This window comes from Nematolebias whitei, chromosome 10, assembly GCF_014905685.2.
Source record: "Nematolebias whitei isolate Nwh7 chromosome 10, NemWhi1, whole genome shotgun sequence".
NCBI lineage: Eukaryota > Metazoa > Chordata > Actinopteri > Cyprinodontiformes > Rivulidae > Nematolebias > Nematolebias whitei.
In genome coordinates this window covers 9,049,710-9,061,899 of record NC_056507.1, presented here as the reverse complement: position 1 = coordinate 9,061,899, position 12,190 = coordinate 9,049,710, and the positions used below count along the sequence as shown (strand labels likewise).

Sequence of the window (12,190 nt, the reverse complement as noted above, 5' to 3'; positions counted from 1 at the left end):
GTAGTGGGACAGCTGGACTTACTGAGTCCTCTGTAGTGGGACAGCTGCTGGTACACTTGTTTCATGCGCTCAATGTTCAGCCGGCTGCCCTCGGCGTGGTTGATCATGGGTTTGGGGTAGTCCACTCCCACCACGCAGTTGGCCGCCTTCTGCAGAGACTCGGGAGCGTTCCACGGCTCGTAGATGTAGCGGTTCGGATAGTCCTTCAGGATGGGGACGTAACGCCTGCAGAAGAATTCAGAGGAGCTTCATCAGAACCAGGTTCCTGATTGGTTGAAGGATGTTTGCTGCTTTTGGACCAAACTCATCTAAGATCTCTGAGCTCAGTAGGATCATGTTGTCATTTATCCATCAAATATAAAATCCACATCTTCTCTAAAATAAATCTATTTTGACTGCAGCATTTTTTTAATCTATGGTTCAACTTAAAGATGAAAATGTCATGAAGTACGTCAATCCTCATCAGACATCTTAAGATTGATTTGGTCCAAAATGCAGAGAGTATCTGAGGAATAAAAGCCACAGATCAGTTCAGCTCTGCAGCCATGACGCTGTTCTAAAATCAATGTGACCTAATGTAGTCTCCAGACGGGTCGGTTCTCCTCCCGAAGCCCACGGGACAGTAGCAGTGGAAGAACTGCTGAAAGAAGGCGCTGCAGGACAGCCACATCCAGCTGCCGGCATTCACGCTCCAGTCTGCATCCAGCAGCAGCTCCTCAAACACCTGCAGGACCAGAACCACATCTAAGTTCTGTCTGAACACAGACTGTTCAACCAAGAGGAACCAGAACCACTGACCACACCTTCATGCCGCTCTCCCAGCTGATCCACAGGTCGCCTCGGGTCAGGAAGCAGGCCACGGCGTGCCGGGCCCGGTGGTGGATCCAGCCCTCCTGCCTCAGCTGTGTCATGATGGCATCAATCCAGGGGAAACCGGTCCGACCCTCAGCCCACTTGGCCAGCGCCTCTGGGTTTTGGTCCCATGGGATCTGGAGACAAACAGACAAGCGTTTGCTGTGAGACCAATCTTTGTTTCAGAGTTCTGATGCCCATTCACCTGCCTCCTCCATGTTTGGACCCACCTGGACACAGATAGGGTTCCCCTCCATGCGGTCGAAGTTGGGGTTGTTGGTGGCAGCCGTGTAGAAGAACTCCCTCCATAGGAGCTGACCGTACAGGGACAGAGGAGGACTGCTTCGTTTACAGAGCTGAGGAGGACAGGACACAACTTTGGTTCTGCTCGTGTGAAGAGTCAGAAACTTTCAGAAGGAACGTTGGAGGCTGCTGCCTGAAATATGACTCCTAATCAGCAAGACCAGTACCAGTCTCACGCATCGGTCTGATACCGTGTGCATGCTTGAGTCTGAGGGTTTGCTGCAGTTTGTCTCTGAGCTGAAGGGGATTCTGGGAACATACGGATCTGAGCTCAAGCTTCACGAACATCTCACCCATCACTAACGGCAGATTTTGGAAAAAGTCGCTGGTGTCCTGCTCCGTTGGAGTAAAGCAAGAAGCAAGCTTCTCTGGTTAAATAAATATATTTAAAGTAATTAAAAGAAGCCAAGTGACATTTTTATTTTGATTGTTCATGATACTTTAGAGCGAACTGAATGTTGAGACCGTCTGCTGTTTGTTTAGTTTGTTGTTGTTTACATGGTAAACTGGAGCCTCAGGTAAAAGCTTCAGGAGCTTCTTGAGGAGGCTCTTTTATCCATTAAGGCACTCTGTGTGTGTGTGTGTGTGTGTGTGTGTGTGTGTGTGTGTGTGTGTGCGCGCGCAAGAGTGTGTGCGTGTTGGTTTGAATCAAAGTGGTATCAGTGCATTATTAATCCTAATAATTGAGGATTAATTTTGTGACAGTTGAAGTTACAACAGGGCCAGACTCTTATTTTGAAGAGTATCTAGCAGCTTTAATAAAAACAGCTGAGTAACAGAAGATCCTGTCGTGTCACTGGTTGATGTTGTGACTTCCGTCTTTTCTGTGGAGCGGACGGCAGACAGAAACAAACTAGAACCTGGCCTTTAAACGATCGCTGCGAGTCGCATCAAATATTTCTCGACCTGTGAGCTCATCATTAAATAACTCGATCACAACCAGCCTCTAAGCTGATCCTTCATTAGATCTGCAGACCTTCATGTAGATCTCTCCGAGGTTGTAGTACAGAACTCTGCAGGACAGGCAGCCGAAGCGCAGGTAGGGACTGAGGCCCGTTGGACTGGCGTACAGAGAGCAAGTCTTGGCCCGGGTGCTGGCCACCCACACCTGAGGAGACGGACACAGAGAGGACATGAGGTTCATCTTCAGAACCAACACCGTTGGGCCTCTGACAGATGTTTACCTTTCTGTCCAGATGTTTGCCCAGTCTGTCCAAAGCCTCGGACTCTCCTCCCCGCCACACAGCTGGAGGTAACCCCTCGGTCCTGAAACCTGGACACAGATTCACCACGAGCTGTTAGAAATGACCAAACCTTTAATCCGTCGGTCACTCTGCCCTGACAAACAGTTTATTTAACTATAGTTCGTTTAACAATGGAGGATGAGAGACAGGAATGTTACAGAGGGATTTATGAGAGAAAGACACTTAAAATATGTATTATTAAGAAAATAGTTTTACTTGACGGTTTGAACCTTGTGGTGTCCCACAGGGCTCACTTTGAGAACACCTTTTAAAATGAAACTGACTGGGATTGTGTGTAAAAAATGATAGATAATATCTTACCTGTTGTAGATAGCTCTTTGAATGACTTTAGTTTGGAGTTTAATTCTGATGTGCTAATGGCTAATCTGAATGCAGCGAAATGGATTGCTGCCGTTTTAAAACAACTTTTATATTTTTCATCACGGCTCATGTGAGCGTTCATTTATAACCTTTTGCACTGCTGCCAGTTGCATTACACTGTTGTTTTGGCAGGAATATTATAATAATAAATGCCCAGGAAGTGCTACGTTTAGCTTCTGCGGCTAGTTGTGTGTGTAAATAACCACACAAGTTCAAGCAGATAATCGTGTAAAGGTTTATAAAGAACTGTTTATACAAAAAGGTCAAAAATTGTTTTCAAACAGCTTTGGTCTTAGCAAAGTTTAGACTTTTACATTAAGCTTGTCATCAAGTCTGAAAGAGCCATCTATAACAGGTAAGATATTATTGATCATTTTTACACAGAAACTTCCTTCAAAAAAGGAGAAATCTTTTCTAAATCTTCAAGAAAAATCTGTTTTTTTTTTTACACAAAAGACCTCAACTTGTGGATAAAGTAACATCTACCAACCAGAGTCCACGTCACCTCAGAGCAGCCAACAACAACAACTTTATGATTTTAATAAATAACAAAAGTGTGATAAGGTGTGAGCCTTCTGCTCACTGACCGAACACGTCCGGGAAGAAAAACAGAATCAAGCGGTCTGACGCTGCGATGTTTGTGAAGCAAGCGGCGGCTCACCCAGCTCTTCCAGAGAAGGAATACTGTACAGCTGGTCGTGGTTGTCGGATATTTTAGTGAGACATGTGCTCATCTGCTGTTGGCTGATGGGAGCCAGAGGTCTCCTGGGTAACTCCAGCCGGCTCACGATGGTCTGAAAGCGCTTAAAGGTCAGCGGGGGGCTGTTGTTGTTCATCTCGATTATCCTGAAACAGAAACAAGAAGCTGAAGCTCTGGAACGGCTCGCTGGGTCATATTTTACTGAACAATCCTGATAAACGGAAAACCCCGAATCTTTACCGGTAATAAATTGACCTGTTTGTTATAAACAAGAGACTTTAATTGAAAATGGAGGAAAGTCAACATTATATGACCTCCAGTAAATTTGATTTTCCACCTGAATCATTTTGTCTTCCTTTATAAACAACAATATAAAATAATCTAATAAAACCAAACAAGATACAATTACTGTATTTTTCAGCCTATAAGTCACATTTTTGTTTTGTTTTTTGGCATAATTTGTATGTGCTGCGACTTGTACACTGAAGTGATGTATTTATGGATTTTCCCCCCACATTTATAAACTAATTTTGGGCTGAGATATGACCATTTTCATTCATTCTGACAGAAAATATTGAGCACTACCATTTTCAGCCGCTAGATGGCACTCGAGTACTGTGGCATGCCATTGTGTCATGTAATAGATAAAAGTGGCTATTAATGACACAATCGGCTTGCCACAGCCTCCCACCTTCGTCCAGCTCACCTGGAGCAACCGTCAAATCAGCTTCATTTCGCAGCGCCGCCCCGACGAAACGCAGCTTATTTGACCATTAAAGTGCATTTATTAAGTTCAACTGAGACACACCTTTACTATAATGTCTAGCTAACAAATAATTGTTTCAGGTCATTATCTTGTTAAATTTTGAAGAAATTATAATTTCCTCCCTCAGAGCGCTCCCGGAGCACGCAGGCTGCGAAAACTTTTGAAAATGTAGCAGATTTGTCCGTCAAAGTGCATTTATTAAGGAAAAGTGAGACTGAGACACACCTTTACTATAATTTAGAGCAAATAAACAATAGTTTTTAAGTGTTAATCTTGTTAAAGTCCTACCCGTGCATGCTCCCGTGCCCACCATTTGGCAGCCAATCGATTTTTGGCACAACACCGGCCCACATTTCCGGGTTGTCAGCGGTGACGCGTAATAAATGCGAGGTATACAGCGAAGCAACATATTTATGGATTTTTCCACTTTATTAGACATATTTGGACTGATGCGACTTATAGGGCGATGCGACGTGTACAACGGAAAATAAGGTATACATATAATCTGTTTGAGTAGAAGGCCATGCAAGTACCAAAGACTGAAGCAGAACATCAGAACCACGGTTGAAGAACTCGGTCTCACAAAGCGCAGCTTGAGGTTTTGTCAAGGCTGGTTAGCAAACAATTCAACCAGGTTCTGGAAATGTTCTGAGTTTTAACTGAGAGGTATTTGGACCTGTTGAGCATCACCAGTCTGGCTGAAAACTACCGGCAGAATAATTTGAGTCTGAACCCAGAGACAATCTTTCTTCTTGTGGATTGTTGTGTCCGTTCAGAACCTGTGGCAGAAGCAGCGACTCACTGGCTGTAGCTCAGTGGATGTGTATTAATCCACACACGTACACATGGACCAGCAGTAATCCACGTTACGCAAGGCGGTGCTGTAACTGCACCGGGCCACGCAGCAGCAGAGAGGAGGTCCACCAGTCTCCATCGGAGGAGCAGCTAATCAGAGCACATGGACGGGAGGTGTGAGCTGCAGTTACAGCAGGAGGCCACAGGGGGGCGTCAGTCACCTACATGGGGGAGGTGCTTACCTGAATCAAACAACCCCCAGGATTTAATCTCAGGCTCTCCAGATGTTTTCAGAAGGTTATAGAAAAATAAATTAGAAAAAATAACAGAAATAAATTCTGAGTATCACCTGTAAATAATAACCAACGTGATCTGGAGCCTGGACAAACGTCTCAGGTGTTCTGGAGGTGAGTCCAACACAAAAAACAGAATTTATTCTCATGATGATAAAAGAAGGAAATCTTTTAAGTTATTTAAAATATAACAAGAACACAGTTATGTTTAATTTCACCTGACATGTTGGAAAAACAATCCAAAACAACAACTTTAAGGCGCGGTAAATGTCAAATATGTATCGAAGCTCAAACGTTCGAACCGGGAGTGAAAAAAAGACCAACAGAAGGAAATTAAACGGAAGAAACGTTCACTCCTTTGTATAAATTGACAAATAAATATAAAAGAAAAAAACAATTTAAAAAAAGGAACAAAAATATAAATAACAGTAAAGGAACAATAAAAAAATTTGACATCAAAGTTCCTTTTGAGTTTCCTCCATCAGTTACAGCAGCAGGAGGTTTAAGGGAACCTAACAAATTAATTATATTTCTCTATTTTCAAACAGAATTGTGATAAATTACACATCATATTTTCTACATTTTGGTGTTTAACTCTCCTTTGTGACATGTGTGTTAGTAAAAAAACAAGTTTGTTCCTTTCAGATGAACTAAAAGAACAACTGTTTCCCAGTTAAACAACAGCTGTTGCATTAAGAATAAATATTCTCCAGTTCTGTTGTTCCAGCAGGTCATGAACCTTGAAGCTCTGTCATGAAACGCAAACATCGGTTTTATCTTGAATCCAACTCAGCTTCAGATCCTTTTCTTCGCCAGTTAACCCAGATAAAGCCCACCAACCTGTCCAGACTGTAGAGCGTGTGCGAGTTCCTGACCACCGTCTCCACGCCGAACTCCTGGGCCATCTTGATGATGGCGCCGTCCCTCTCCTTCCCATAAGGCTCAGGGTCGAACTCGAACGTCAGCCGGGTCACGTTCCACTCCTGCAGCGACACAAACAATCGGTTGAAATCAGCATTTTCAGCAGAAAAATGAAACATTCTGACGGATGTTAAAGATTCTTCTTTGGTAAACTCTGAAAATGTTCAAAACTTGTAAAAAGAACAACCCGACTTCCTGTGCCCAGCGATTTTAGAGACGTAGACGATGAGAAACCAAGAGATCGGAACTAAAACTGAATTCACAAACCGATTCATTCAAAACGATGTAGGCTAAATAACAAAAAAAAAGATTCATTAAAAATCTAAAGATTTCTGCATCAACTTCTCTGAAAGCTGAAATCTGGGACTTCCTCTTGTAAAAATCTAAGCTCTTAATTTGAAAATTACCTTCAAATTTTGTTTTAAATCTTCAGGTTTTTCAACAAATAAGAAAACATGTGTCTTTCTGGATCTTTTCAACAACTGCTTTACATTTTGATATAAAGAAGTATTCTCAGCTGGAACAGACTTGTTCACCGTGATGGAGGTAAAGTTTCAGAATCAAAAGTGACCCGATGGACCTCAGCAGAGAAATGAACAGCTTGAACTTCTGAACAAGTGGAGAGCGGTTTGAGCAGATCACCTGCAGAGCAGCAGCTGTTTGGTTTAAACAACAACTCTCCAGTTTCCATGACACATAACAGAAAACCAGCGCAGTGGACCGGACCCGAGCGGCTCGCCTCCTCCTGGAACCAGATCATGAATGTTAAATGGGTCTGCAGCTGCTTCTGGCTGGTTCAGGGCAGAAAAAGGGACCAAAGAAACGAACAGATTCTGCATCCTCGGAAGTCAGCTGGCTGGAAAAGATTCATCATCTTTTTTTTTTGATCAGGCACGGATGGGCAGCTTTCCCTGGGGTCCTCTGGTGTTTTGATTTACAGAACTGGTTCATAGAAGTAAAAACCCAAAAGCATCTCAGTGATCACAGAATTCACACTTTGTTACCACAACAACACACTCAACACAGTGGAACTAAACATCTGTTTTGGATCTGAACATCTGTTTTGGATCTGAACATCTGTTTTGGATCTGAACATCTGTTTTGGACCTAATCGTGTGTTGGGTATAGACGTTTTCATCTTGTCCAATTTCCCCCAGACATTTTAACACAAAACTCTCAGACCATACCAGCATGTTTTAGATGTTATTTTAAAATAATTAAAAAAGATACTGCTTTGCTCTTTCCCATGCAGACAGTTTAAACAAATATTATCTTCATGTCTTCTGTATGAACTCGAACAGATTTGATTTAATCATCATGACAAATTTCAAGACTGCAGCTGAAGGAAAACTATTCAAGCTTGTTAAAGCTGGAATAAAAAAAGTTTTCTAATAAAAACTGAAATTCATATTTCAACTGTAGTTTTCCTCGAGTGGCTTTAACTTTATGGACTCAAAAGGAAAGGACTAAAGAGAAGAGGTTGAATAATTATCTGTTCAGTGTTTAGACAAAAACTTTTGGAAAAATTGTCTAAACTTCTCAGCATTTTAAATCCATATTAGTCTGCTTGAACTTCTCATCTCCATCAGCACAAGAATCAGAAGATGAGATAACTGCTGCTTTTCTCTGCAGAGAAAATCACATTAAATTCTCTCTTTGAGTTGGTTCAGTTCTGATTACGGTAGATTCACAACACAGGAAACTGGGACTGAGCAAAGCCAGGAGCAAGAAAATCTGTTCAAATTGCAAAAATAAAAACCTTAAAAAGTCTGGGGAAGACATCAGTGGGTTGTCCTCTGACCACAAACAGCCTGGAGTTTAACTTCTTCAGACTGCTATCCAGGTCCTCCAGGGCCTCCAACAGAAACCTGTAGACAAGACAGAACCAGTCAGAACATCAGTAAAACACAGCTGCAGCTGGAAGAAAGCGGCTGGTTTATTGATTATTGTTTATAATATGTTTATTGATACTTTCAGTCTGCTGTGGGCCTCACTATCACTTCTGCTTTATGATCTAAAAATAATAATTGTTAAATGTAACTAGACCAAATTTGACATATAAAGACATTAAAAACAGAAACACCTGGTCCTCATAGCGGTGCAGAAATTGATCTAAATGTTGCCAACCTCTGCTTTAGAGGAACAACATGACATTTTATATCATGTCACTATTTAAGAACAAAAAAAAAAAAGGATTGGCAGCTGCTAATCACCCTGAAAGTCAGACCGTGCAGTGTTCAGAGAAATGAGTTCCACCTCAGAAGCTAGGGGCCTGTTGGCAGGTTAAAGGTCAAAGGTCACGGTTTGTTTGGAGGTACAGTATGCAGAAAACCTCTTCTCTCTAAAAACAACACAGCAGCACGAGACTGTCGGACTTTTAATAGCAGTCAGCTGGTTCCGTGAACAACTTTTCTCTCGGTATGGTTACTTATCACAACATGGTTAAAAAAAAGCTAAACAACTGCAACAAAAATGATTGTGCAAAATGTAACACCACCACGTACAGCAGTTGATAATCAGATCATATGAGTGCCGAAGAAACTAGTGCATATCCAAGTTTTTTCTGAAATAAATGTCCTTCCTATAAAACGAAGACAGCGTGAGTGATACAAGGATAAACCTAAAATCGTGTGATTTCTCTTCGGAGTTCGCCGTCAAGCTCAACAGCGACTAGCTAGCTTTAGCTAACTGAGGCCCGATCCTGAACTCCGAGGGAAACAGAAAATCAAGGCAAGAAAACGAACATTTCATGAGGTTAAAACATTGTTCAACACACCTTTTAAGAAACTGGAAGTTGTAGAAGAGAAAGTTAAAAATCACAAACCTCCATCTGTTGATTCCGACGTTAGCCGCTCCAGCAAACCAGGGGTCCAGGATATAAACACAGCGCACCGTGTCGGCTCCGTTCAGGGCCTCCTGGAGAGCTGGATTATCATGCAGCCGCAGACCTTTGCGGAACCAGTGCACGGAATTCACAACCATGATGTCCTTCTAACCATTCATTAGAATGTAATCTAAAACAACAAGTAAACAGAATTCGAAAAATGAGCTGGAAATCCAAACGACTGAAAACACTTCAAAACTTTGCAATGTTTAGGGGCGTGGCTAAGAGATGGACGTAGCTTGGAAAGCACTCGGTCTCTGATTGGTCAGAATGCGACACGTCATCCGGAATTACTAAATTACAAAACCAGCCTGCTGTGATTGGCTGGTTGGGCAGACATCAGCTGTAAGGTGATGAGCTGTGTCACGTTTGTTTATATGGGATGAGAGGCTGCTCAGGTGGAGGCGCGTGCGTGGCGTGCGTGGTGTTCGGGTGATGGAGGCCAAAATAAACTGTCTTATTTTATTTCCATTCATTTTCAGACATTATAAGCGTTGAGGTCTGACTTAAGTTGACTAAATAGAAACATTTAATATAAAAGAGAAGCACAATTTGTCAAATATACAACATTCCCTGTTCATATTCAGATAAGACCACTTTTACTGCACTCTTTTGCCATCCTACTCAATATTCAATTCAAAAATACTTTATTAATCCCAAAGGGAAATTATTTGTTGTTGTAACTCGTTATCCTCATTTCATTAAGCGATATTATAGATCCTGATGGCTGTAGGCAGGAAGGATCTCTTGTAAAGGTCCATCCCACAGTGGATCCTAAGAAACTGGCTGCAGATGCCGTTCGATCCGTTCACCCAGACAATATGAGTGTTTTGGGTCATACATTGACATTGTTTCTTAATATTCATTCAACCTTTATTTAGACAGGTAAATCCCACTGAGCCCCGAGGACTCATTTACAAGAGAGACCTGATTTCAACAAAGAATGATGAAAACATTGGACAACAACGACAACAATGGACAGTTATAAAAAGGCATACCGTTTTTTTTTTTTTTTTTTTTTTTTTTTTTACAAATAAGATGGCTAAAAAAAAAAGCAACAAAAAACTAATAGACTATAAGGCGAATGTAGAAAACTAAAAACAGGAACATGTCTGCATTAGTCCTTGCCAGGAGTCCAACAGATTCTTAAAGCCACTTAGAGAGGTCAAGGTCGAGAGCTTCAAATCTTTTTGCAAGATATTCCAGGAAACAGGAGCGGAGTAGGAGAAGGCCCTTTTACCAAGTTCAGTCCTCACTGAGGGAACACTGCAGGTAATAATGTCCTGAGTGCGCACGCTGTATCCTGTGATAATGTGTATTGTTTTATATACTATTATTTTAACTGTATTTTTGCTGTAGTTTATTATTGTCATTGTTTACTGTTATTGTTGTCTGTACTTTATATGTTCTGTCTGGGACAGGTCTCTCTTGTAAATGAGTCCTTGTGGCTCAATGAGACTAGCCTGTACAAATAAAGGTTGAATGAATAAATGAATGAACATATGAGACTAAAAACTTTTACCCGTACAGCAGCAAACTTATATACACCGTCAGCACGGTGGCAGAGGGTTGATGGTTTAGGCTTGTTCTGTAATCACCGGAGACCTGGACACCTTGCAGTTAGTGATGGTCCAGTGACATCCGAGGCTCTAACAGATGCTGTTCGTGAATCAAACTGAGCCGAAGTGAGGTTTGGTCATGGGACCACCAATACCCAAAGCCTCTGAGTGCTTCGTATCTTATGAACCACCTGACTGGTTCATGTTTGTCATGTGAATCGTTTAACAAATACTTTTTTTCAGGGGGTATGGTACCCTAGCATTCAAATTTTGTTTTTTTGCAATTTCCATGATCCATTCATCGATCATCTTTACCCGCTTCTTCCTTTTCAGGTCGTAGGTTGATTTAGCCAAAATCAGCCACTATATGGGACACAAGCCAGTGTATTTCTTGTGACAGTCCCAAGCCCGAGTAAATGGTGAGGGTTGTGTCAGGAAGGGCATCTGACGTAAATCACTTTTATTAAAACTATAATGATGTTCTCTCCGTGCATGCGTGGGTTTTCTCCGGGTGCTCCGGTTTCCTCCCACAGACCAAAAACATGCATGTTAGGCTGATTGGTAACTCTAAATTGTCCCTAGGTGTGAATGAGAGAGTGAATGGTTGTTTGTCTCGTTTGTGTCTATGTGTCCCTGTGATGGACTTGCGACCCATCCAGGGTGTACCCCACCCCTCGCACAGTGACTGCTGGACATGGGCACCAGCGACCCCCGTGACCCAAAATGGAAAAAGCGGGTAAAGATAATGGATGGATGGATGGATAAAACTATAATGTGAGTTCATCATAGTAGGACAGAGTACATGTGTGTGAATGAGAGTGAGGCTGCTGGAACATTGAGGCTACAAGGAGCAGAGGTCACAAAATTGCAGGACTTCAAGTACATGGGATCCACTGTCCAGGAAAATGGGAAACGTGGTAAAGAGGTGAAAAAGTGAGTTATTGTCTGTGTGAAGTTTGTGTCCTCTACTCAGCTGCTGCAGATTTTAGAAGGATTAATCCATCCATTATTAATCCAATATAAAACAAAATAGTTAAGGTTTAGTTATAAAACATTTTATCTGGCTCACTTTGAAATTTGAAGGTTTGATTACAATTTCTGAACCTGCTTACCGTGACCATGTTAAAATCATGCTTTTATATTTTAAGTGTATTAAATGTGTGATATTGTGTAATTGAGTTATTGTAAGTAATTATAATTATAATAGCAATAGTATTTATAATAGTAATAATTGTAATTGTGAGATTGTAAATTGTGTGACACACTGTTCCATTACAGTTTATAAGGAAATTCAAAGTTTTTTAATGCTTTTAATTACAAATGATTCAACAAACTCTTGAGTCTTACTTTGTTTTAAATTTACTTCAAATTATTATCCCACATTTGTCGTTTTTAATAAATGCTGTGTGCATCGTCGAATCATCTGTTAACAAAACTTACGACAGTTTCAGCTGTACTTTGAATGCAACACTACGTTAACCAATCGGATCCT

At 41.5% G+C, this 12,190-nt stretch overlaps 1 protein-coding gene across 1 annotated transcript in view; it reads right to left on the bottom strand.

Moving 5' to 3' along the window:
• Positions 1-9,263, bottom strand: part of cry2 (cryptochrome circadian regulator 2) — a 10,905-nt gene extending 1,642 nt beyond the window's left edge. The window contains exons 1-10 of the mRNA XM_037683295.1: positions 9,080-9,263; positions 8,015-8,123; positions 6,175-6,317; positions 3,442-3,626; positions 2,340-2,428; positions 2,132-2,263; positions 1,083-1,208; positions 804-989; positions 573-724; positions 23-225 (exon numbers count right to left, since the gene is read on the bottom strand). Of these exons, the coding sequence (XP_037539223.1) occupies positions 23-225; positions 573-724; positions 804-989; positions 1,083-1,208; positions 2,132-2,263; positions 2,340-2,428; positions 3,442-3,626; positions 6,175-6,317; positions 8,015-8,123; positions 9,080-9,237 (1,483 nt within the window). The 5' untranslated portion in view covers positions 9,238-9,263. The remainder of the gene's footprint in view (positions 1-22; positions 226-572; positions 725-803; positions 990-1,082; positions 1,209-2,131; positions 2,264-2,339; positions 2,429-3,441; positions 3,627-6,174; positions 6,318-8,014; positions 8,124-9,079) is intronic.
• Positions 9,264-12,190: the final 2,927 nt, after the last annotated feature.